General features: G+C 56.3%; 2 protein-coding genes across 3 annotated transcripts; one reads left to right on the top strand and one right to left on the bottom strand.

The window, feature by feature from the left end:
• Positions 1-112: 112 nt before the first annotated feature.
• On the bottom strand, positions 113-13,326 carry ACTN3 (actinin alpha 3). Its single transcript, XM_042907225.1, has 20 exons — positions 13,180-13,326; positions 9,396-9,510; positions 9,101-9,220; positions 8,699-8,785; positions 8,529-8,616; positions 7,993-8,071; positions 7,828-7,909; positions 6,603-7,063; positions 5,920-6,150; positions 5,648-5,795; positions 4,336-4,486; positions 3,626-3,734; positions 3,390-3,530; positions 2,944-3,126; positions 2,365-2,499; positions 2,097-2,276; positions 1,526-1,672; positions 1,368-1,433; positions 507-665; positions 113-423 (listed from the first exon to the last, which is right to left on the bottom strand). The coding sequence occupies exons 1-20, from the start codon at positions 13,324-13,326 to the stop codon at positions 265-267; spliced, it is 2,988 nt and encodes a 995-aa protein (XP_042763159.1). The 3' UTR covers positions 113-264.
• An 884-nt stretch (positions 13,327-14,210) lies between these two features.
• Positions 14,211-20,805, top strand: ZDHHC24 (zinc finger DHHC-type containing 24). 2 transcript variants are annotated; one of them, XM_042904567.1, is made up of 3 exons: positions 14,211-14,523; positions 15,619-15,896; positions 18,336-20,805. In XM_042904567.1, exons 1-3 carry the CDS (start codon positions 14,243-14,245, stop codon positions 18,629-18,631), a joined length of 855 nt encoding a protein of 284 aa, XP_042760501.1. In that variant the 5' UTR covers positions 14,211-14,242; the 3' UTR covers positions 18,632-20,805. The 2 variants fall into 2 exon arrangements, with proteins under 2 accessions (XP_042760501.1, XP_042760502.1); XM_042904568.1 differs by having other exon boundaries at positions 14,443-14,732.
• The last annotated feature ends 656 nt before the right edge of the window (positions 20,806-21,461 follow it).

Raw genomic sequence — 21,461 nt, 5'->3', positions numbered from 1 at the left:
TGTGATTGTTCAGTACCTTTGGGCAAAGAGGGGTGGTAGGGATCCCTGGAAGGTTAAGGTTGGGCAGCTGATCCTGCTCAGGAGCATGAGGGCCCAGTGTCTGCTTCCGGAACCAAAAGGAGATGGAGAGAGGCTCACGGATGGCTCTTTATTCAGAAGTACGTGGCTGGCCGTTCTCTGAGGCCTTTGCTCCAAGAGATGGATGGAATCAGCCAGAGGGAGTCTCCTCTCTCTGACTCACGTAGAGAACCTTAGGGATTGAGGTCAGAGGTCACTCTCCCCATAGAGGGCACTGGAGAAGGCCACATAGTCCAGAGCACCAGCTGGAGCCCCGGAGCCTTTGTAGGGTGCCATACGGCGGATGCAATACTCGGCCTGCTCAGCTGGGAGCTCCCGCCGCAGCTCCTCAGGGGTGATGTAGTTCTGGGGGAGAAAAGGTTATTGAGGACCCCCAGATCCTGTTCCCTGTCCCAGCCCGCCAGCCCTCTCCACCACCCAGGACTCACCTTATCTCCTGCCAGGATCTTGAAGGAGGCCACAACTTGCTCAGCTGTGTCGGTCTCGGCTGTCTCTCGTGTCATGAAGTCAATGAATGCCTGGAAGGTCACAACTCCGGCTGCGTTGGGGTCCACCATGGTCATAATGCGAGCAAACTCCACTTCTCCCTGCAGGGATAGAGGCCAGGCACCATGCCCATGGGTGCTGAAGCCAGAGGACTCCTGATGTCCCTTTCTGGGGACTGTCCAGCTTTGGCTTGATGACCCCAGTTACAAAGTGCTCTCTTCCCTCCATAGATGGTGCCGCAGCTTAGCTCTGGCTTTATAGGAAGTCCTTTCTACTAAGCTAAAAACTGCTTCCTGTTCCTGGCAATGTCCCCTATTGCCCTTTGGTCCTGATCTTTTTTTCTGGAGCTCTCTGTAGTGCTGTTTCTCTGGGGGGAAATGTTGCAAGCTAAGGCGCTTTTGTTTTTTTCTTTTAAAACTTATTTTTATTTTTGAGAGAGAATCTTAAGCAGGCTCCATGCTCAGCACAGAGCCCAACACAGGGCTCAGTCCCAGGACCCTGGGATCGTGACAGCCAAAATCAAGAGTTAGACACTCAAACAACTGAGGCACCCAGGGGTACCACAAGCTCAGGCTTTCGAGTCACGTAGAACCAGATCCAAATGCTAGCTGTGTCCTTGAGCAAGTTAATTCACCTCTCTGAGCCTTTGATGGCCCTGCGTGAAATGAGGTAATTCTGCCCAGCCCCGGTGGGTCTGATGAGGAGATGAAGTGCACGTGGAGGGGGGAGGGGTGCAGTAGGTGATCGGTATGCAGGAGAGAGGCACTGATGGGGCTCCTGCGATGCGGGCTGGGGGCACTCACCAGGTCATAGCCCATGGAGATGAGGCAAGCTCGGAAGTCGTCAGGCTCCATCATCCCATTCCGCTTCTGTAGCGCATGAGTGGATGTCAGGCTTGGTCTGCCAACCCCCCGCCCTGGCCCCCAGGTCCACCACCCCACAGGGCTGGGCCCCTGCTGACCCGGTCAAAGTGGTTGAAGGACGCCCGGAACTCGTTGAGCTGCTCCTGGCTCAGGCCCTTGGCGTCTCGGGTCAGTACCTGGTTCTCCACCTCATTGATAGTGCGGGCGATGGAGGTGAGCAGCTGCTCCCAGCCTACGCGGATGTGCTGCGGGGTCGGCGGTGGGCCAAGTCAGCGGGCGGCCAGTGCCTGGCCGCTGGCGCTAGCTTCACTTCCAATCTGCTGTGTGCCCCTGGGAGAGTCTTCCACCTTATTGGGGCTGTGTCCCTATCTGGAGGTTCCACTGAGTGGCCTCCAGCAGCCCTTCCTGCCTTGCAGTCTGGCGACTTGGTTCGTATTAAGTGTTGATCAACCGATCGTGGCGAGCCCTGGCCTGGCTTTAGACTCCTGTGTGACTCTGGACTGGTCACTTCCCCTCTCCAGATCTCAGTATCCCCATGGATACACTGGGGGACCTGGACAAGCTGAACTGGGGACCCTCCTGGGGCAGACGTGCTGTGTCCGGCCACGGCTGCCCCAGGCTTCCCTGGCCAGTGCCACCTCCCCTCTCTCCTCAGCAAGTGGATCCCACCTCCATGCTGTAGACGGTGTGCTTGTTGTCGAACACCAGGCTCTCCTGCAGAAGCTGGTGGTCGCCCTCCAGCCGGTCAATGTTGCTCTTGTAGTTGATGATGTTCTGCTCCTGTTGCCGCAGCCCAGCCATCTGTTCCTCCAGAGACCCGGCCATCCCTGCTGCTAGGCGCCCCACCTCCTGTAGGGGGACCCAGGCGGGATGTGAGCTCCCTGTGGCCTGGCCCTGGCCCCACTCCCCCAGCTCGACCGCACCACCCAAGCCTTACCTCCACCTTCGCCTGGATCCAGGGCCCAACAGCATTGGCTTGAGCTGCAAACTGTCTCCGGAGCCTCTCGTTCACCTGCTGCCGGGCCAGCTCCTCCTGCAGCGTCTGGTCACGGCTGGGCACCAGCTTTCGGACCTAGGAAGGAGGGTGCTTGTGCGTGGGTCAGCTCTGGGAGCGAGAAGCTGGCTTTGAGGGGAGGTGGGCTCCGACCCCTAAAACAGCCCCTGCAGCTCTGAGCCAAGATGTCTGGGCTATATGGACAAGCTCTTGGACAAGTCATTTGACCTCTTGTTTCCTCATCTGGGAAATGGTGCTGATGATATAACTGATAGCTAACCTAGGTTGTTTTATAAAGATGTCCACACTCAGGCTCAATACAGGAAAATGCTGCTGTTATAGCCATTTTACAGATGGGGCCATGACAGGAAGGGTGACTTATCCAGGGCTACATGAAGTCTGAGAGACCCCAGATCCCAAGGCGGACTTGGTTCTCCATATCTTGGGACATCTGAGGTTTCAGGGCAGTTAGAATGCACAGGAGTGGGTGGGAGGCAGGGAGAGGTCACAGGCAGTACTGACCATATCCCACTTAGCGTTGATGTCCTGCGGTGTGAGGTTGATGTAGGGGTTGGTGGAGCTGGGCCGCAGCCCGTACGTTTGGCAGATCTTCTGGATCTCACCCTGGATACCCAGGATGGCCCCTCTTTCTCGGTCAGCCTCGGGCAACGTAGCCTTGAATTGGTCGTGTGCAGTCAGCAGGCTCTGGGAACGACAGGAAGGAAGCGTCAGCCAGCACCCTTCACTTCCCACAGGCAACAGGGCAGCAGCGTGCTCCGGGCCACCCAGCAGGTCCCCGGCAGGGCTGGCTCAACCCAGGCCTCCAGTCTCCCAGCCTAACACTTGGGAACTGGGGTTTCCCTCCCCCCCCCCTTCCCCAGGAACCCAAAAGAACGGCTGACGGGATTCGAGGCCAGCTTCCCCATCATCCCATCCAGCACCCCCGCACCCAGAACCCCCATGTCCACCTGGGTCTCCTCCACTGAGTGCACCAGCCACACATCCTGCAGGTCCTCCACGGCACCATCCAGCCAGTTGTTGAAGGGTGCCGCCCGCCGGGCGAACTCCAGCTGCAGCTGGTCAATGGTCTCCAGGAGCTTCTCCATCCGCTAGGAGCCATGGGGATGGTGAGTCAGCAGCCTGCCCACAGGCCCCTCACCAGCCTCCGGTCTCCAGCCCCCAGTTCCCTGGCCCCCAAGCCCACCTCCAGCGCGTCCCTCCTCTTCTGGGTCAGTGTGCCCAGGTTGTCCCACTGGTCACAGATGGCCTGGCAACGGCTGTTCACCGAGGCCGCATCATGGTAGTCCAGCTCACTGGGGGCGAGAAAAGGGATGACGGTGGGGTCAGACCACAGCCCAGATTTCCACCTGACTGTCCTCCTGGGACTGGAACCTGTGCCCCAGATGAAGGCGGGGGTGTCAGGGGAGGTGTGGGGGAAGCAGGGCAGTCCTGGGGGTGGAGATGGGGGTTCCAGTGCGATCCCTGGGTAGGGGGTGCCGGCAGATCCTCAGCTCCGGTCCCTCGGGGAGCTCGGATGTGGGAGGTGGGTCGTGTTTCAAGGGTGGGATTGCTCGAGAAGGGGCGGGTGTCCTGGAGGTGGGGGGCGTGGTCAAGGCTGACGGGGAGGTTTTGGGGGAACCGGCCACGGAGCTGAAGGGGGCTGAAGGGGGCGCTCAGGTTAGGGGTGGCCCAGGAGGGTGAGGCAGGCCAAGCACGGGTAGGAAGTGCGGGTCCCAGGTGGGGACAGGACAGGATGACGGGAGGAGGGGAGGAGCAAGTGGTGACGGGGAAAGACGTGAGCACCAAGGCAGGGCTGCTGACTTGAGGAGGGCAGCGGGGAGCCCGGCGGGCGGAGGGACGAAGCCAGGTAGGGGCGTTGTCACCGGGGCGAGCCGGGAGGCGGGCCACGCCTACTTGAGCTCCTGGGCCAGAGCGGCGATGTGCTCCACGCGGTCCTGGTGCGCCGCCAGGTCGCTCTCAAAGGCCTCGTGGCGCCGCAGCAACGCCCGCACCTCCTGCAGCGAGGCCGACTCGTAGTCCCGCTGGCTCAGCATGTCCTCCTTCCCTGCTCAGAGAAAGGACCGGCTCGGGTCACCCAGCGGCGGCCACGGCGGGAGAGGGGGTTCGAGCGAGGCTGCGTGACCTTGGAGATTCCTCATCTGTGAAATGCGGGTGATCACACCTGCCCGGCCTATCGGCCTATCGGCCTATCCTAGGGGTTTGTTCTGCGGCGCTAGGGTGATAAAGTGAAGTGAAGCTCCTGTTCCAGGGCATGACCTGTAAATCACGTCAGTGTCCCCGGATCCTGCACGTTTCAGGGTGGCCCTTGGTACAGTTCGGGTATTACTGCATATTGAACTACCCCCCAACGACTAATGAGCCCCTGACCTTTGCTCACCAGTTTCCCCAGTGCCTGCCACAGTGCCTGACCCTTGGTAGACCTTCTAGGAATATTTGTTGGATGAATGAATGATGAATATAAAAGTGCTTTCAGAGTGAATTACCATAATTACACAGATAAAACTATAATAATAATAATAATTGCAGCAGCGACAATTTGTTGAGTACCTTTGCATCTTGCCGAGCTGGTAACAGGCTTAAAGATTCAGAAACCCCTTAAGAGTCACAAAATGGCTGTATATTTGGGGAGTTTTTATATCAAAGCATTGTTATTCTTTGTGCCCATAATCCATTATCAGATGTTTGTTCATTATTTTATTTATTTATTTGTTTGTTTGTTTATATATTTATTTATTTTGTTCATTATTTTTGACAGAATTCATTTATTTGTAGGATTAACATCCCTGGTAGAGTACGGAATGAATGTTTTCGTACAGAGTGTTATATTTGACTCGTGCAGTATTTTGCCATCAATATGCTTTGAGTATAACATAATTGCTGTTAGCATTGAGGACTCACCTGCTACATGTACAAATAAAATGCTAAATGACAGATTAATCAGAGCACACCTACAGAAGGCCAGAGCTGGGAGACAAGGGTTGAAGTTCACAGATGAAGAAACCGTGGCACAAAGAGGAGAAGGGACTTGGTCGCACAGCAAGTCAGGGTAGGACTAGAAAACAGGTCCCCGTCCCCACCCCCACCCCACCTCCCTAGCTCCTGGCAGAACGAGTGCTCCTGACCTGCGCATTTTGCCAGGATCCCCCCTCCCCCACCTGCCAGTTTTCACCCCAGGACAGACCCGAGCCCCATGGGGTGTACCCACCCCGGGTCCAGGTTTCGTGCAAGGAGGCCTTCTGCTGGAATTTCTCAGCCAGGTGCTGGAGCCGCTGCAGGCGACGGATCTCCGAGAGCAGCCAGTCCTCGTAGCCTTTCTCCACCTGCTCCAGCCCACGCCATGCGTTGGCGATGTCCTGTGGGACAGGCAGAGGTGTCTTCCATCATGGTATGCCCATTGTACAGACGGGGACACAGAGCCCAATGTCGCCCAGAGGATGTGGGCAGAACGGGGGTCACCCCATCCCCGGCCTGGCTCACCGAGACGAGCTTGCCCTCCGAGGGCATGAAGGCGGGCCGGTGGCTCAGCCGCAGCTTGGTCTGCAGCGTATTGAAGTTGATTTCCAGCTGGCACTTCTCCTGCACTCGGGGCGGCTTGTGCAGGCGCCGGTAGTCCCGGAAGTCCTCCAGCTTGCGCTGCATGGCACTCATGCTGGGCTCGCCCACACGGTTCTCCAGCCACGGTATGGTGCGGCGGATCCACTCCAGCAGCTGCCGGGGCCAGGCAGGTGCAGCGCAGAGAGCTCTGAGCCAGTCTGCTCACCCCTTCCACCCCTGTCCACCCACACCCCGGGCTGTGGCCGGAAGGAGGGGCCTCCAGCAGAATGGGGGTCCCCGCTAATCAGGGAAGGAGTGGGATGGTAAATGTCTGAGTCCAGGGACCAGCATAGGCTAGCACAGAGCAAAGGGTCATGAGATTGCCTAAATGTGAGTGAACAGATAAATGAATGAGTAAAGCAATGAGTGATGAGGGAATCAGTGAATGACCAGGAGCTTGGACAGGCAGCAGAGGGCAGGAGACGAGTGAAGACGGCAGGAAGAGGCTGGAGGAGGCCAAGGCCAAGGCCCTGGGGTGAGGGAGGCTCTGTGGGCCCGGGCTTGGGCCAGGGTTGGCGGGGCACAGGTAGGGGAAGGGGAAGGGCCCTCTCTGGCCTCAGTCTCACCTCACTGGCAAGCTTCTCGTACTCCTCCATCAGCTTCTCGTTCTCCTGGTTCACAGCCAGCACCTTACAGATCCTGTTGGCAGCCGTCTCTGCCTGTCGCGGGAGGCCGAAAAGGTGGGCACTAGAATGAGCTACTGCTTTCCCTGACACAGCTTTCCTCTGTAAAGCCCTTAAAATTTGGCTCCGTGCAGATAGGGGAGCACATCTTTCAGGATGAGGAGGGAGCTCCCAGACCAGATGCCTCTGCTTCTGAGTTCCCCAGAGCCTGAGCATATGTGGCTGGGACAGTGGCACTCCCACCCACATGGGGCCCAGCACCTCCAAATGTCGGACCACAAGCCCAGCCCAGGCAGCAGGAGCGGGGGGCCCCCTTACCTGCTCAGCCCCGGCGAAGGCGTGGTAGAAGCAGGAAACATAGGTCATGATGGCCTTCTCATCAGGCTTTGGGGTGTTCACGATGTCTAGGGGACAGCAGCGAGATACAGGTATTTATTGCCCAAAGCCAGGCTTGAGGAATGGGCTCACGCCCCTAACAAGGCAGAGAGCTCCCTCGGGACGGTAAGGGTGGAGACATCTAGTCACAGTTACCAACCGCCAGCGACCCCAAACCTAGCGTCTGCCTCTTCCCTGGAGCCCTCCCCAATCACCCCAGTGTCCAGCAACCTGCCCCCCTGTGGGGTGAGAAAAGCGTAAGGGAGCGGGTGAGTGAGCAGACACGCGGCCCTCAAGAAGCACCAGCCCACACTGCCCGGTGTCTCTAACCATCCCATCCCTCTGTGGGTCCACCTGTCTTCTGTCTTTTCCCCAAGTCCTCATCCATTGGTGCCCACAGACCCAGGGCACCAGGCACAGTAGGTGCTCAGAAAATGTTTGCTGCTTCAATTGACTGAAGACTTGACTGGGCACAGGGACAAGAGGCAGGGCCTGCCCTTAAGGAGCTCCATGCTCCCAGGTACCCAGGTCACAGATCTGAGACAGAAGGTGGCACCATGAGGGAAGAAGAGGAGAGGCTGCTTCCACTGGCTGGTGAGGGGTAGGCAGGCATGATAGAGGGCTCCTGGAGAAGGGGGCCTTGGGCAGGAAGGATTCTGACGGAGATGGGGGGGGGGGAAGGGGGAGGGGAGAGAATTCCAGGAGGAGGGAAGAGCAGGGGCAAAGGTGAGAGGGTGGGACCACGCCATTGGTCAGTAAGTGGAGTCCTCGCCCAGGCTAGACTTCCTCTCACCTTCGGCATCCAACATCCTGGGGATGTCCAAGTATTTCTCCGCCACCTCAAAGGCAGTGTTTAGGTTGCCAATGGGGTCATCCTAGATGGGCAGGAGCAGGGACAGGTGAAATGGCAGCTGAGGGCAGAGGTGGGGAGTCGGGGCTGGGAGTGACAGAGGCCTACCTTGCGCAGTTTGGCATAGTCGATGAGGTCAGGGCGGTGTCGGTGGATGAGAGCACAGAGAGCCAGGCCATCCTTCCAGCTGGACAGACAGAAGTGGGGGTCAGTCCCGGATTCGAGCTGAGGCTCTGTGCTTCCCTCACTCCAGGAGCATCCCCATCAGGACAGCCTCATCAGTAAAATGGAGTTGTCTAAACTCCTTGGCTTGGCATTTGAAGCCTTTCGTTACCAGAGCTGGACCATCTCCTCCAAGCTTATCATGATTCCTTCACATACCCTGTCCTTGGGCCACACCAATATCTAGATGTTTTTGCTTACAAGGTCCCCTCTGGCTGGAATGCGGTTCCAGGGATGCCTCCAATGCACCCTCCCTCACCCTCCTGGATTCCATCGCAACATCGACTGAGTCCTCCTATTTTCAGACACTGTGCCAGGAACTTGGCTGTGACCTCTCCTCTCCTGGGGCTTGTGATAGGGGCCAGCTCTGTGCCCCAGAGCCCCGCAGAGGCCCGCGTGCATGTGCTGACCGGCTGACAGACCTGGTGTGGAAGTTCTGCACATTGACGTTGCGGTACGGCGCTGTCTTCCGCTGGCACCACAGGAGCAAGCCTTCCTTGGCCGAGGTTTCTGGGTGGGGATGGGGAGAGATATTAGCTGGGGAGAGGGGTCTGGGCCAGCCCTCCCACTCTATCGCTTCCCCACCACTCACCCTCCACAGAGATGTCCTGGATGGCGAAGCGAAGGATGATGGTCCAGATCATGCCCAGGGTCATCTTCAGGTTCCCGTCAACAATCTCTGCAGGGTGGGGAGTGGGGACAGATTCCAGCCGACATTCAAGGCCTGTACCACCTCAGCTGCCTTCCCTCCTGCTCCGCTCTCCGGCCCTTGTCCCCCATCCCAGAGCCGGTACCTAGTAAGTGTTCAATCCCGGAACACCTACTAGCGCCAGGTCCTGTGCCGGCACTTTGGGCACGTTTGCCCCTTAACAGCCCCTCCCAAGAGGCATGGATGGTCGACTCCGTGGGTGAAGAGACTGAGGCTCACAGAAGCGACTTGACGCCGGGACCGCCCTCCAACCCCCTCCCAGGTCTTCTCCTGCCACCTCCCTACCTTCGGCACCAATGGACACCAGCTTAACCCCCTTGCTGGCAATGAAGTCCAGGGCCTTGTTGACATTGGCGATCTTGTGGAAGCGCATCTTGCCTTTGTCTGGCCTGGGTAGCCTCTCTCCTGGGTGTAAGAGGAGAGGTCAAGGGTCAAAGGTCACAAGAAAAAGCTGAAGGCCCTGTCCTCAAACTTCCCCCTCCCCCACTTCATCCCCTCCAGCACTCTGCTGCCGCGTTCCCCCAGCTCTCCGGATTCTCCTAGGTCCCAGGGCCCCTGTGCATTGATTCGCGCCCCTCACCTGAAATGACCTCCAAGAGCAACATGAGTTTGAGGCCATTGCGGAAATCCTCCTCGATATTTTCAATCTGGGTGCCGGCCTTGCGCAGGTGTGAGTTGCACCAGGCAGTGAAGGTCTGGGGGGCAGAGGACAGCACTTAGACCCTAGCGCCGGCTCTGGGGGACATCAGGGTAGATCTCAGAGCCCGGGCCCCAGATTCAAGTCCTGGCCCAGCCACTGACTTGCCATGCAAGTCCTTGTCTCTCTCTGAGCTTTAATTCTCCTGGAAAAGGAAAAGTGGGCGCTGGGGCCCACACAGGTCCCACTTTGGACCTGGGACACACCAGTTCCGGTCAGTCTCAAGCACCTGAGGGGGATTTAGAAAAATTGTAAAGCATACGCTCCAAAGTGTGGGGCCCTCCCACACACAAGGGCCAATGCAGGGTGACACCGCCCTTCTAAGGCCTGAAAAATTCTGGACTGAAGCATGTCCGGCTCTGAGGGTTGTGCCTGAGGAACTGTGCACCCGTGTTACTATTATCTCAGCCCCACTGCCCTCCCGGGGCTGTTGTGAATTGGCCTCCAAGTAGAACGTGAGGGTGCGAGAGCTTTGCAGGTCGCAGAGGATCATCTGGGCACAAGCGCGGCCTAACACGGCTCCTGGAGGTGACTGCCCTTCCCCTCTCCCTAGAGTCATCCTCAGCCTCAGCCTCTGTCTGGGATGGGAGGGGGGCGCTGCTGTGCAGTTGGGTGTATATTGGGGATGGGCGTGACCTGGTGCAGCCTGGTGCACAAGTTTCCACCAACCTGTCAAGCCTTCAAGCCCTGGATTCTGCCATTAGCCACAGAGTCCTTGGTAGGATCTATCCTTGGGCTCCAACTCACTCACTGTGGCCCAGGGTGCACCCCTTGCCCTTTCTTGGGCTCAGTCTCCCCATTTGTACAATTAATCGCCCAGACTTCACGATGTCCCCAGGTCCTTCTTCCTCCAATCTGGCAGGATTCTAGAATCCAGAGCATTCCCCCACCACAGAGCAATGGATTCTGGGAGGTGGCCCTGGAAGTCAATTGGAATTATTTCCCTCAGATAGCTTCCCTTCCCCAGACCAGCTTTTCAGCTGTCCTTAGAGCTGGACGTGAAAGATGATGCTTTAAATACTTGAAGGACTGTCGTTGCTAAGGAAAGAAAGTGAGCTTCCCGTCACTGGAGGTATACAAGTGAGTCTGAGCACTACTGGTTGGGGCCCCAAGCATAGGAGAAGGCAGTCGGATTCTCTGTAGTTCCCTCCAAACCCAGAGTCTGAGATGCTCTGGGTCTAGATAAGGCAGGGAGGAGAGGCAGGACTGGGTGGGGGTTCCATGGCGGAGGAAGGGGCATTCTTTCCTTTGACAAACATGACTCTTAATGAGATGTGGTCCCTGCCGTAAAGGAGCTCACGGTCAATTAAAGAGTCACGTTGGTCTGAGAAGTGCTGGGAGAGACTAGTGTCGGGGAGAGGAGGGAAAGAACTCTTCAAATCAGATGGGGGGCCTCCTGGAGGAGGCTACTATCTGATCTGAGCTGCAATGGAAGGGCAGGAATTATTCAGACAGAGAAGGGCAGGCAAGGGCACGCCAGGCAGGGCCAGCGCCACAGGCAAACGCTCAGCAGGGAGAAACAGCTGTGAGGTCTGTGGGGCTATAGCTATCTGGGTGCCGCTGGAATGAAGCTGGGGGTGTTGGGGTATAAGTGGTGAGAAGCAGGCCGGAGGGGCGGCAGGGGCCAGGTCATGCACAATCTTGGGTGCTAAGCCAGGGACTTTCAACTTGATCCTGAGGGCAACAGGGAAGAGAGGGAAGCTTTCAGGCAGAGGGAGGTGGGCAGAAAAGTGTCTTAGAAAGCTCTTTCTGGTTACAGAGTGGAGGCAAATGGCTTGGCAGAGCAGAAGGGAGAGGTGAGGAGGTGGTGCCCAGGACCAGGGTGAGAGAGGAAGGGTGCCAGTGAGGCGGCATAGGGCAGGATCAGACAGATGGGGTAGAAACACTTTTCCTTGCTGAACTGTAAGCTCCCTGAGGCAGAGGCTTTGTTTTGTTTCCTGCTGAATTCCTGACGCCTAAAACAGCACCTGGCCCATAGTAGGGTCTCCCTAAGAAATACTGAATGAATGTTTTTGAATGAGGTTGAACGAAGAGGACTCAGGCATCGAGCAGGAGCAGGAAGGAGTGCTCCAAGACCCAGAGGAAGTGCAGGGGTGGAGTGGGGCTGAGGATGAGCACAGAGATGCTCAAGTTGGAGGAGAAAGAAACTCTGGAATGGCCAACTCCCAGAGATGCTGATTAATTTCCGGAGCATCTATGTTGTGCAGCCGTTGAATGAATGGATGAGGTGGGTGGCTCTAGGTTGAGTTAGAAGGATATCCCTGATATTTTGTTAAGTGATGAAGGCAAGTTACAGACTAGCACGTGTCTAATGAAGGGCGGGCGGACCTGGACCTGAGAGAAACATGGTGGGTGGGGTAGGGATAGGAGTTGCGGCAGAACAGATGGCAGCTGGAGCCAGGGGCAGGGATGACATCACCGGGAGATGGCCAGACCCAAGGACCGCAGCCTTGCTCGGAGACAGGTGCAGGAGGAGCTTGAGGGGAAACGTGTCACCGGGGGCACCCCAGCCTAGTCAGCTGAGCCTCCCAGACTCTGGGGTCATCTCCTGTCATCTAACCCAGCAGGAGTGCTCTGATTCTAAACCCTAGGATTCTCAGATCCTGCAAATTCCACTGAGCACTCCTGTTCCCTGCCCTTTCCTGGAGTCGCACACTGTTGGCAAATGCTGAGCGGGGTCCGATGACTTCATGGTGTCCTCCCTACCCCTGGCCTGCCACTCCCCAAAGTTTCCTCACTCCAGCCCGGATCATTTTCTCTTTTGGGAACCCAGGTGTTCTGCCCCCTCCACTTGGGAAAGTCTGGGAGTGAAAATAGATCAGGGAGGGGGCCCGAGTGCCCTACAAGGCTGGGCCTGGGCAGCAGCTGCCCGTGTGCCCCACTCCAGCTCCCTCAAGGCGCTGCCTCAGCACAAAGTGTCCATCTGGCCGGAGCGTCAGGTTACTGTGTAAGGGGACCCAGGCTCCCCTCCTCCTTGACCCTGTGGCCTTTTCAGCAGACTTAGGGCCTCTGGGTGGGAAGGGGTATCTTGAGAAGGAGTGGGGGTGGGGCAGACAAGGGGCAAGGACTCTCAGGTTGGGTGGGGGGTCCTGCTTTATGACAGCATATGATTTGGGTTCTATCTCTGCCCCTTTCGGGGCTTCAGTTCCTCATTTGACAATTGGGATGGAGTCGAAATGAACCCCAGGGTGGAGAGAATAGAGAGAAGAGAGTGGGGAGGGGTCTGGGATGGTTCCCTCCTCCCGCACACTCCCAGGCCCACCAGTTGCCCAGCTGCAAGTCCTCTGGGTGGGGTCTAGGATATTTAACTAGAGGGTTGGTGGTGTGGGGAGAAAGATTATTCTCCCCACGCTCCCCCAACCTGGATCTCCTGGGCTTCACCCAATCCCTTTTCGCCAACAGAAGTGGGGCAGTGGGCACTGGGTAATGAACGCTGAGTGGGGGGGGACCCCAGAAACTCTACTGGTTATCCTAAACCCCTCATGAGCGCTCCCAGCCCTCTCTTCCAGCCCTAGGGGACGGCAGAGGACTGATGGGCAGAGCCTGGGCTAGGGAGTGGCTCTCCGGGTTAAGACAGGTTCTGCCCCAGACCTGCTGAGATGCCAAGGACAAACCGCCCGTCTTCTCAGGCCTCAGTTTTGCCATGTGGAAATGGGTGAGCACTCACTTTCCGCTGCTGCTTCTCCCAGGCCGGGTCCAGCAGTAGGTCGCGGTCCCAGTCCTCCTCCTGTTCCATGTACTCGCCGCCCCCGCCGCCGCCCGCGAAGGGCCCCTCCCTGACCCCCAGACCCTCGGGCTGCATAACCATCATCATCTTGCTCGGGCTCCTGGCTCCGCTGCGCTCGGCGCTCTCCAGAACACCGGGGCCGCGTTAAGTAGCTCCCCGCCCAGCCCCGGATCGGATTCGCGCTAAATATGGGGGAGGAGGGAGGGGCCGGATGGGGGCGAGGGCGCTCGGGTCGGGACCTGGCGAGAGGTTGCCCTGGGGCCAGGGGACTGCAGGATTTGGGGGTGCTGGGGGGATCCCATGGCGGAGATTCGGGGTTCCCGTCCCGGCTCCGCCTCTTGGGTGCTGTGTGGCCGTAGGAAAGCCACGGCCCTCTCTGTTTCCTCATGTGTACAACGGAGATGACGATAATAACAGTGACTGTAGACCGCTCTAGAAGCTGCCCCTTAGGCCTCCTCCTGACCCTCTCCCTGCGCGGCGCTGGTGGGAAACATAGAGCCCTATCCCCATTTCACAGTCAGAAACAGCGAGGCGCTGAGCTGTTTGAATGTTTTCTGGGGTGATGGAGACACTCGGGCATGGGAAGGGGTTCCAGGCCAGCTGGATGAGCCGATGCAGGGCTATTAATATCGGGGCGGCTGGGGGTTGAGGGGGAATGAATGTGCTGAGCCGGGAAACCCCGATGCCACCGAGTCTGCAACTCAATCCTCCAAACCAGCCAGCGAGAGCAGAGGGCGTAGCTTCGGTGGAGGGGCGTGGCCTCCGCTGGCGGGCGGAGCTATAACGTGCCGTCCTTCCCTGCTCCAGCGCCAACGGGATTCCAAGCTTCTCGCTGGCTCGTTCGGCCGTCCAATCACATGTCTGCATCTTCGGGCCGCTCCCTGAGACGCTAAGCCCCCTTCGAGCTTCTATTGGTCGTAGAGGGCGTCCGTCTGCCATTATCCCCGCCCCAATACGGAAGCGGTGGTGTACTAGGGACCCGATAGCCGGTGGGGTCCAGGCCATGGGGCAGCCCTGGGCGGCGGGGAGCGCGGAGGGGGCGCCCGCGCGGCTGCCCCTCGTGCTCACTGCGCTGTGGGCCACGGCTGTGGGCTTGGAGCTGGCCTATGTGCTAGTTCTGGGTCCCGGGCCACCCCCGCTGGGACCCCTGGCTCGGGCCTTGCAGCTAGTGCTGGCCGCCTTCCAGCTGCTCAACCTGCTGGGCAACGTGGGGCTCTTCCTGCGCTCCGATCCCAGCATCCGGGGCGTGATGCTGGCCGGCCGCGGTCTGGGCCAGGGCTGGGCGTGAGTGGGGCGCGGGATCTGGCGAGGGGGGAAAGCAGGAGGAGCCTTGGACTGGGGGAGGCGCCCTAGGACCTGAAGATGTTAGAACCAGATTATAATAGGATCCGCTTGTTAGAGCCGGAACACTCTTTTAGAACCTGGATGGTAGATCCTGAAGACGTATCATTCATTCACTTGCAAATATTTAATGAGCACCTGCTATGTGCAAGGTACTGTTCCGGCCACTGGAGGTACAATAAAATAGATTCCTGACACCCTGGAGCTGATTTCAGTGGGGGAGGGGGCAGATGATTAGTTACAGGCATAATAAATTAGCAAATTGTATAGAATGTTAGAAGATGTTGGTGGTATGGAAACAAAAAGAGCAGAGTAAACGGTGTGCAGGTTGCAGTTTGAAATAGGGTAGTCAAGGTAGGTATTTGCACAGACTTGAAGGAGGTGGGGGAGTTAGCCATGTGGGGATCTGGGGGAAGAGCATTCCAGGCAGAGGGAATAGACAGTGGAAAGACTCTGAGGCAGTTATGTGCCTTGCATGTTCCTGGAACAGCAAGAAGGCCATGGTGGCTGGTGTGGAGTGAGAGGGGGAGGAGAGAGGTTGGAGATGGAAAGACCTTGCAGGACACTGAAGGCTTTGCTTTTACTGGCAGTGAGATGGATAGCCACTGAAGGGTTTTGAGCAGAGGAGAAGGGCACGACTTAGACTTCTAAGGATCAGTCTGGGTGCTGGCGTGAGACTAGACTAGGAGGAAACAAAGCTGGAATCAGGGAGAATAATTAAGAGTCTGTTGCAGTAATCCAGTGATCTTTTGGTGACTTGGACCAACGTGGTGAGCACAGAGGAAGTGAGAAGTTTGCTCCTGGGTGTTAGAGGCCTTAGGACTGGATGTCTGAGCTGCAGGAGCCCTCGGACCTGCAGTGCTAGAACTGGAAGGGCCCAGGAAGTGGTGTTCAGCCTGCATTTATGTATGATGAACTTGAGGCTTAGTGAGGACAGCGGCTGTGCCTGCTTCCCCAGGATGGGCTCAGAGGCTGACCGGGCCTGACGAGGTGCTCAGAGCTGCTGGGGGAACTGACTCTGTGGTTCCTTCTCTGCAGTTACTGCTACCAGTGCCAAAGCCAGGTGCCACCACGCAGTGGGCATTGCTCCGCCTGCCGCGTCTGCATCCTTCGTCGGGATCACCACTGTCGCCTGCTGGGCCGCTGCGTGGGATTCCGCAACTACCGGCCCTTCCTGTGCCTGTTGCTTCATGCTGCGGGCGTCCTGCTCCACGTCTCTGTGCTGCTGGGTCCTGCCCTGTCGGCCCTCCTGCGAGCCCATGCACCCCTCCACATCGCGGCCCTCCTCCTGCTGCCCTGGCTCATGCTGCTCACAGGTGGGGAGCTTTGCAGTGGGCCATTCTGGTGGGGGACGGGATTTCTGGCTGGTTCCCCTGGTAGTGCCCTGGGGACCCAGTCCCAGTGTCATTTATGGGGGGTGAGGGCAGCCCGGGATTCAGCTGGGTGTGCAGTACAGTAAAATACAGGGCCTTGACACAGGTACAGAGTTCTGGCTGGGAGAATCAGGGAAGGGTTCTAGGTGTGGGCACAGAAGGAAAGACTAGTGGGGATTCAGGACATAGGTTGGGATGGGGAGGGAGCATTCTAAGTGGGGGTGCATTCTGAGTGAGGGGAGCAGCCTGAGCAAAGGCATAGAGGTTGGACAGGGAGTAGGTTCAGACTGGATGGTGGAGGTCCTGGATGCTGGTGTGAGGAGATAGCCAGCCCTGACTTGACTGGACAGTAGGGAGCCAGTGAAGTTTATAGTCAGGGGAAGCTCCAGGCTTTGGAAGTTGGGAGGAGAGGACATGGATCAGGAGGTTGATGGAGAGGCCATGTTCTGGATGACAGACTTATTCCTCTTTCTTCTGACGACCCCCCGCCTCCCTGAGATAAAATCCACCCCCCCCTATTTTTTTTTTATACTATTTGTTGTCTCCCCCTGAAATGCTTTGGGGTTTCTCTCCCTTGACTCCTTCCTCCCGACTCCTCCGTGGTCCCCTTTGTAACCTTGTCCTGCGGTTACTAAACTCCATGACCATTCAGTGGTCACTGTGTCTCCTTATCCTCTCCAAACCCCAGTCTGTCCCAAGGGCCCCTCCCTGCAGCCTGGGGGGAGGCCTTGGAAGGCCCAGTGGGGATGGCAGTGTCTTCCTCTGCCCACTGGCTCCCTGAGCGGCCTCCTTGATGACCCCCTGCCTCCGCTGAGACCCAAGCCCTCCAGCTGCACCTCCCTGTGGCCACTGCCCTCTGAGCCCTGGGCCCTGGTGAAATCCTGGGTGTCTGAAAGTCTGGGTGAATGGCCCAATCAGTGTCCCCGTTGCTCAGCCTCTTGCCCTTCTCCTCCATTTGACTCCCTCCCTCTACTCCCACATCCACCCTAGACCTTGTCAGAGGCCAAACTGTGTCAGAGCCAACGCCTCCCAAATCACGCTATGAGCCTGTCACCCCTTTCTCTGCTCCCCACCTCCTCTCCTTCTCGCCAGCTCTCACTCTGACACTCCAGGACGCCTGCTTTGTGAGCGCCTGGCCCTCACCTTTCTGTCCATCAGCCCTCCCCACGTCACTGCCCCCACATCCAGCTTAGAATCCTCATTCTCACCATTCTTCTGCCAACATCTCAGTCCTCTTGCTCTGTCTGCCTCCCGCTGTGCCTTCCTGGCTTCTCTGTGTCTGCCCCTGGCTGCTGCCAGCTTCCAGAGATGCTCGGTACTTCATGGCAGTTGGTACCATGCCGTGTTCATGGCTGTGGACCCCAGCAGATCCAACCTGACTGCCTCTGGCTTCTCCTGATGTCTGGCCCGTCCTCCCTGCTCAGAAGCCTCGCTGTGGGCCTGCTCTCCTCCTGCCAACCCAGGCTCTCTCTGCATGCTTCCTCTGGGTTTTCCCATCGGTACAAAGCCTCTCTTCACCCCACATCCTCCTCCTCCCTAGCTCTTGCCTCCTGGCTCTTCTCCTGTCAGCAGCCAAGCTGCTGCTACTGCTGCTTTTTTTTCTTCTTCTTTTAATGTTTATTTATTTATTTATTTATTTATTTATTTATTTATTTATTTATTTATTTATTTTTTAGAGAGAAAGGGAGAGAGAGAGAGAGAGAGAGAGAGCAAGCGGGGGAGAGGGCAGAGAGGGAGACAGAGAATCCCAAGCAGTTTTGAGCTGTCAGTGCAGAACCTGACGCGGGGCTCAAACTCAAACCATGAGATCATGACCTGAGCTGAAGTCAAGATTCAGACAGATGCTTAAAAGTCAGACGCTTAACCGACTGAGCCACCCAGGCACCCCTAGCAGCCAAGCTTCTTGAAGGACTTGCCCGGGTACAAGACCTTTCTGCCTCAAGACTGCTGACCTCCAACCTCCTGGATGGCCTGTATCCTGGATTCTCCAACAGCCCTTCCTGCATCCTGTTTCCTTCTTTCTTTCTGGTTTCCCTCTCTCTTCTTTTTTTTTTTTTTAATTTATTTATTTTGAGAGAGAGAGAGAAAAAGAGAGAGTGGGGGAGGGACAGAGAGAATCCCAAGCAGGCTGCACACCAGTAGTCGCCGAGCCTGACTCAGGGCTCAGACTCACGAACTGTGAGATCATGACCTGAGCCGAGATCTTGGGTAAGGAGCTGTGTCTGCCCAGGTCACCAATGGGGGCTGGCTAAGGAACAGCCAGAGTGTTTGCTGAGCAGAGGAACGAGCCCCTGCTTCGCAGTAGAAGGTGAGGGCAGGAGCTGGGCTTTGGGAGGACTGGGCCCGCTGCTGCTCCCTGACCCTCTTGCTTTCTCCTTGCAGGCAGAGTGTCTCTGGCGCAGTTTGCCCTGGCCTTTGTGACCGACACGTGTGTGGCAGGTGCACTGTTGTGCGGGGCTGGGCTGCTCTTCCATGGGATGCTGTTGCTGCGGGGCCAGACCACGTGGGAGTGGGCTCGGGGCCAGCACTCTTATGATCTGGGCCCTTGCCACAACCTGCAGGCGGCCCTGGGGCCCCGCTGGGTCCTTGTCTGGCTCTGGCCCTTCCTGGCCTCCCCCTTGCCCGGAGACGGGATCACCTTCCAGACTGCAGCTGATGTGGGCCTCACAGCCTCCTGACTCCAGGAAGAGCCAGAGCTGTTCGGGGAGAGGGGAGCAGGAGAGGGGGCTCCCAACTCATCTCAGGCCCATCCCTAACCTCAGGAGGGGAGGTGCACTGGTACTTAATGCCTTTCGGCAACTCCAGTCCCATCCTTGGCCTTGCCCCTGCCCAGCTTGGACTCCAGTGTCCAGGGCTTGGGCCCTGCAGCTCTGCCTCATTGGCCCTCTGGCAGAGTGGCAGGTTTGGCAAGGGGCTGCTTGGCCAGCCTAGTCACCCCTTTGCCAAGTTAATAAAGCGCCCACTTGGTTCTTGGACTCCCTCCATCTTTCTAGGTTTCTGGTTCCTCTCACTGTCAGGCCTGGGACCCACAGAATGCCTGAGGGCATGAGGGGCCAGGGCTCTGCCTCCTGTGGCCTTGGTGGGGGCCAGAGCTGGGGCACAGCAGGCCAGGGCTGCATGTAGGGATCCAGGGAAAGAGAATGCAACATTCTTTCCCTGGTTCAGTGCTTTATAATTAGAAGCATCTCCACGACACTCACTGTGCCTCTTTGACTAATCTGGTACCAGAGGCAGCAGTTATGAGAGTTGATGGGATGAGATCATGGGGCAGTGAATGGAGGAGTCAGGATTTGAACCCAGATATTTGTGCTTTCTCCTTCGTCCTTACACAGCTGAGGAAAGTGTGTAGGCAAAACTGAGGCAGAGAAATCAGGTGGAGATGTTCAAGCATCTGAAGGATGATGCTCAGAAGGCCAAGCTCTTCCTCTCTGGAGCTACCTGTTAAACATTTTTATTTAAATATAGTAAATAGACTTCCTGTTAAATGTGGCAGGTTTAAACACATGGGTTTACCTCTGTTTCCTCTTAAAATCTAAAATGAGAGTAAAGAAATAAAACAGGTATAAATTTACAAGGAGAGAGAAAGTAGGAGGGAGACAGTAATAGACCAAAGGACCTGATGATGTTTTGAAACATGGGAAATGGATGGAGGCTCATACACTCTCTTAGCAGAGAATTAGAAATTAATTAAATGTTCCTAGAGGGAGGGGCCAAGAAGCAGCCAAATTGTCCCCCAGAGCCCTGGAGGCTCAGGAACTCTCCTGGCACCATGAAAGGCAAGGTTTGGGACGGACAGTAGGGGGACTGATCCAAAGGGCAACTGGGTTGCCCTCCCCCCAGGGCACTCCCTACCCCTGGCAGCCAAGCAGCTATCCTCCTAGGGTAGAGATGGGTGCCATTCGAAGAAGCTTTGGGTCTCAGGGGCACTGGGGGAGGGTGGGGGGGGAGGGGTTGGACCCAAAACGGGGTTAAGTGAAAAAGTCTACAGATGCTGCCAAGGGTGGGGGTTGTCATCCCGTGACACGGCAGGCTTGTCACCCAGGAACCCTCAGAGAAGTCCATCCTTCTGACAGGCCCTGCCCATGCCCACAGAGGTTTGAGCTGCTAGGGCTTCGTTTTTTCCAAATGGCATGTTCAAGAACTATTTTGTAACTGTTAGGAATGTGGTGTGCCTGGCACTCTGTGCTGCTTTACCCCTCCAGAATACTTTTTTCTTTTTCTTTCTTTCTTTCTTAATTAAATAGTAAGGAGAGGCAAGAAGATATTTATAAAATAAAGAGAAACTCCCTCCCCAGCCCCATTTAAGAAGAGATGGAACCCACTTCTTTGAAGTCCCTGCTGTGCCCTCCCTGGTCGAGAAAACACTGTGCTGTCTTCACCATTCCCTTGCTTTGCCTTGTAATTGCATTACCTAGGTCTGTATCGGTTTTGCATGTTTTTGAATTTTATATAAATGGAATCATACCGTTTATTCAGTCACTCAATATTATGTTTCTGAGATTTATCCAAATCAATGTGTATAGCTGTGGGGCATTCCTTTTCCTTGCTGGATAGTGAGCCACTGAATCTACCGCAATTTATTTGTCCCATTTTGTCTCACGGGTCATTTTATCTGCCCCTGTTGTGTGACTCCCTAAGATCCATCCATGGTCCTTGCTCTTCCACATAAATTTTAGAATCCACTTGTTAAGTTCCACCAATAAAAATCCCTTTGAGATTGTGAATGGAACCCAACTGAATTTACAGATCGGTTTGGGGAAAATCAGCATCTATAGGAAATTGCATTTTTCAGTCATGAACATGGTGTATCTGTTAGATGTTTTCAATAAAATTATATACTTTTTCTCATAAAGATCATGCCTCTTTTGGTCAGATTTCTTTTTTAATGTTTATTTATTTTTGAGAGAGAGACAGTGTGAGCAGGGGACAGGCAGGAGAGGGAGACACAGAATCCGAAGCAGGCTCCAGGCTCTGAGCTGTCAGCACACAGACCGACATGGGGCTCGAACCCACGAACTGTGAGATCATGGCCTGAGCTGAGGTCAGACGCTTAACCTACTGAGCCACTTGGGCGCCCCACATTGCTTCCTTTTTTATTCATTTTTGAGAGACAGCAAGAGCGCATGAGTGGGGGAGGGGCAGAGACAGAGGGAGAGAGAATCCCAAGCTGGCTTTGCACTGTCAGTGCAGAACCTGACTCGGGGCCCGAACTCACATACCGTGAGACCATGCCCTGAGCCGAAACCAAGAGCCAGACGCTTAACCGACTTAGCCACCCAGGCGCCCCATGGTTAGATTTATTCTTAAGTATTTGATAATGTTTTGTTATTATACATGGTTTATGCAAATAGATTGTGTACAGCAAACCAAAAACTTACCATTAACTTATAAACTCTTCTGAGTTTTCTATGTTTACAATAAAATAATCTGTGAGAAGACAGTTTTGTTTTTCCTTTAAAATTTTTATACCTCTTAATCTTCTTGCCCCTCCTGTATGGGTAGAGGAAA

The sequence above is a fragment of the Panthera leo genome, chromosome D1 (assembly GCF_018350215.1).
Source record: "Panthera leo isolate Ple1 chromosome D1, P.leo_Ple1_pat1.1, whole genome shotgun sequence".
Taxonomy (NCBI): domain Eukaryota; kingdom Metazoa; phylum Chordata; class Mammalia; order Carnivora; family Felidae; genus Panthera; species Panthera leo.
Note: the sequence above shows the minus strand (reverse complement) of the source record. Positions and strands in the feature narration are given on the sequence as shown.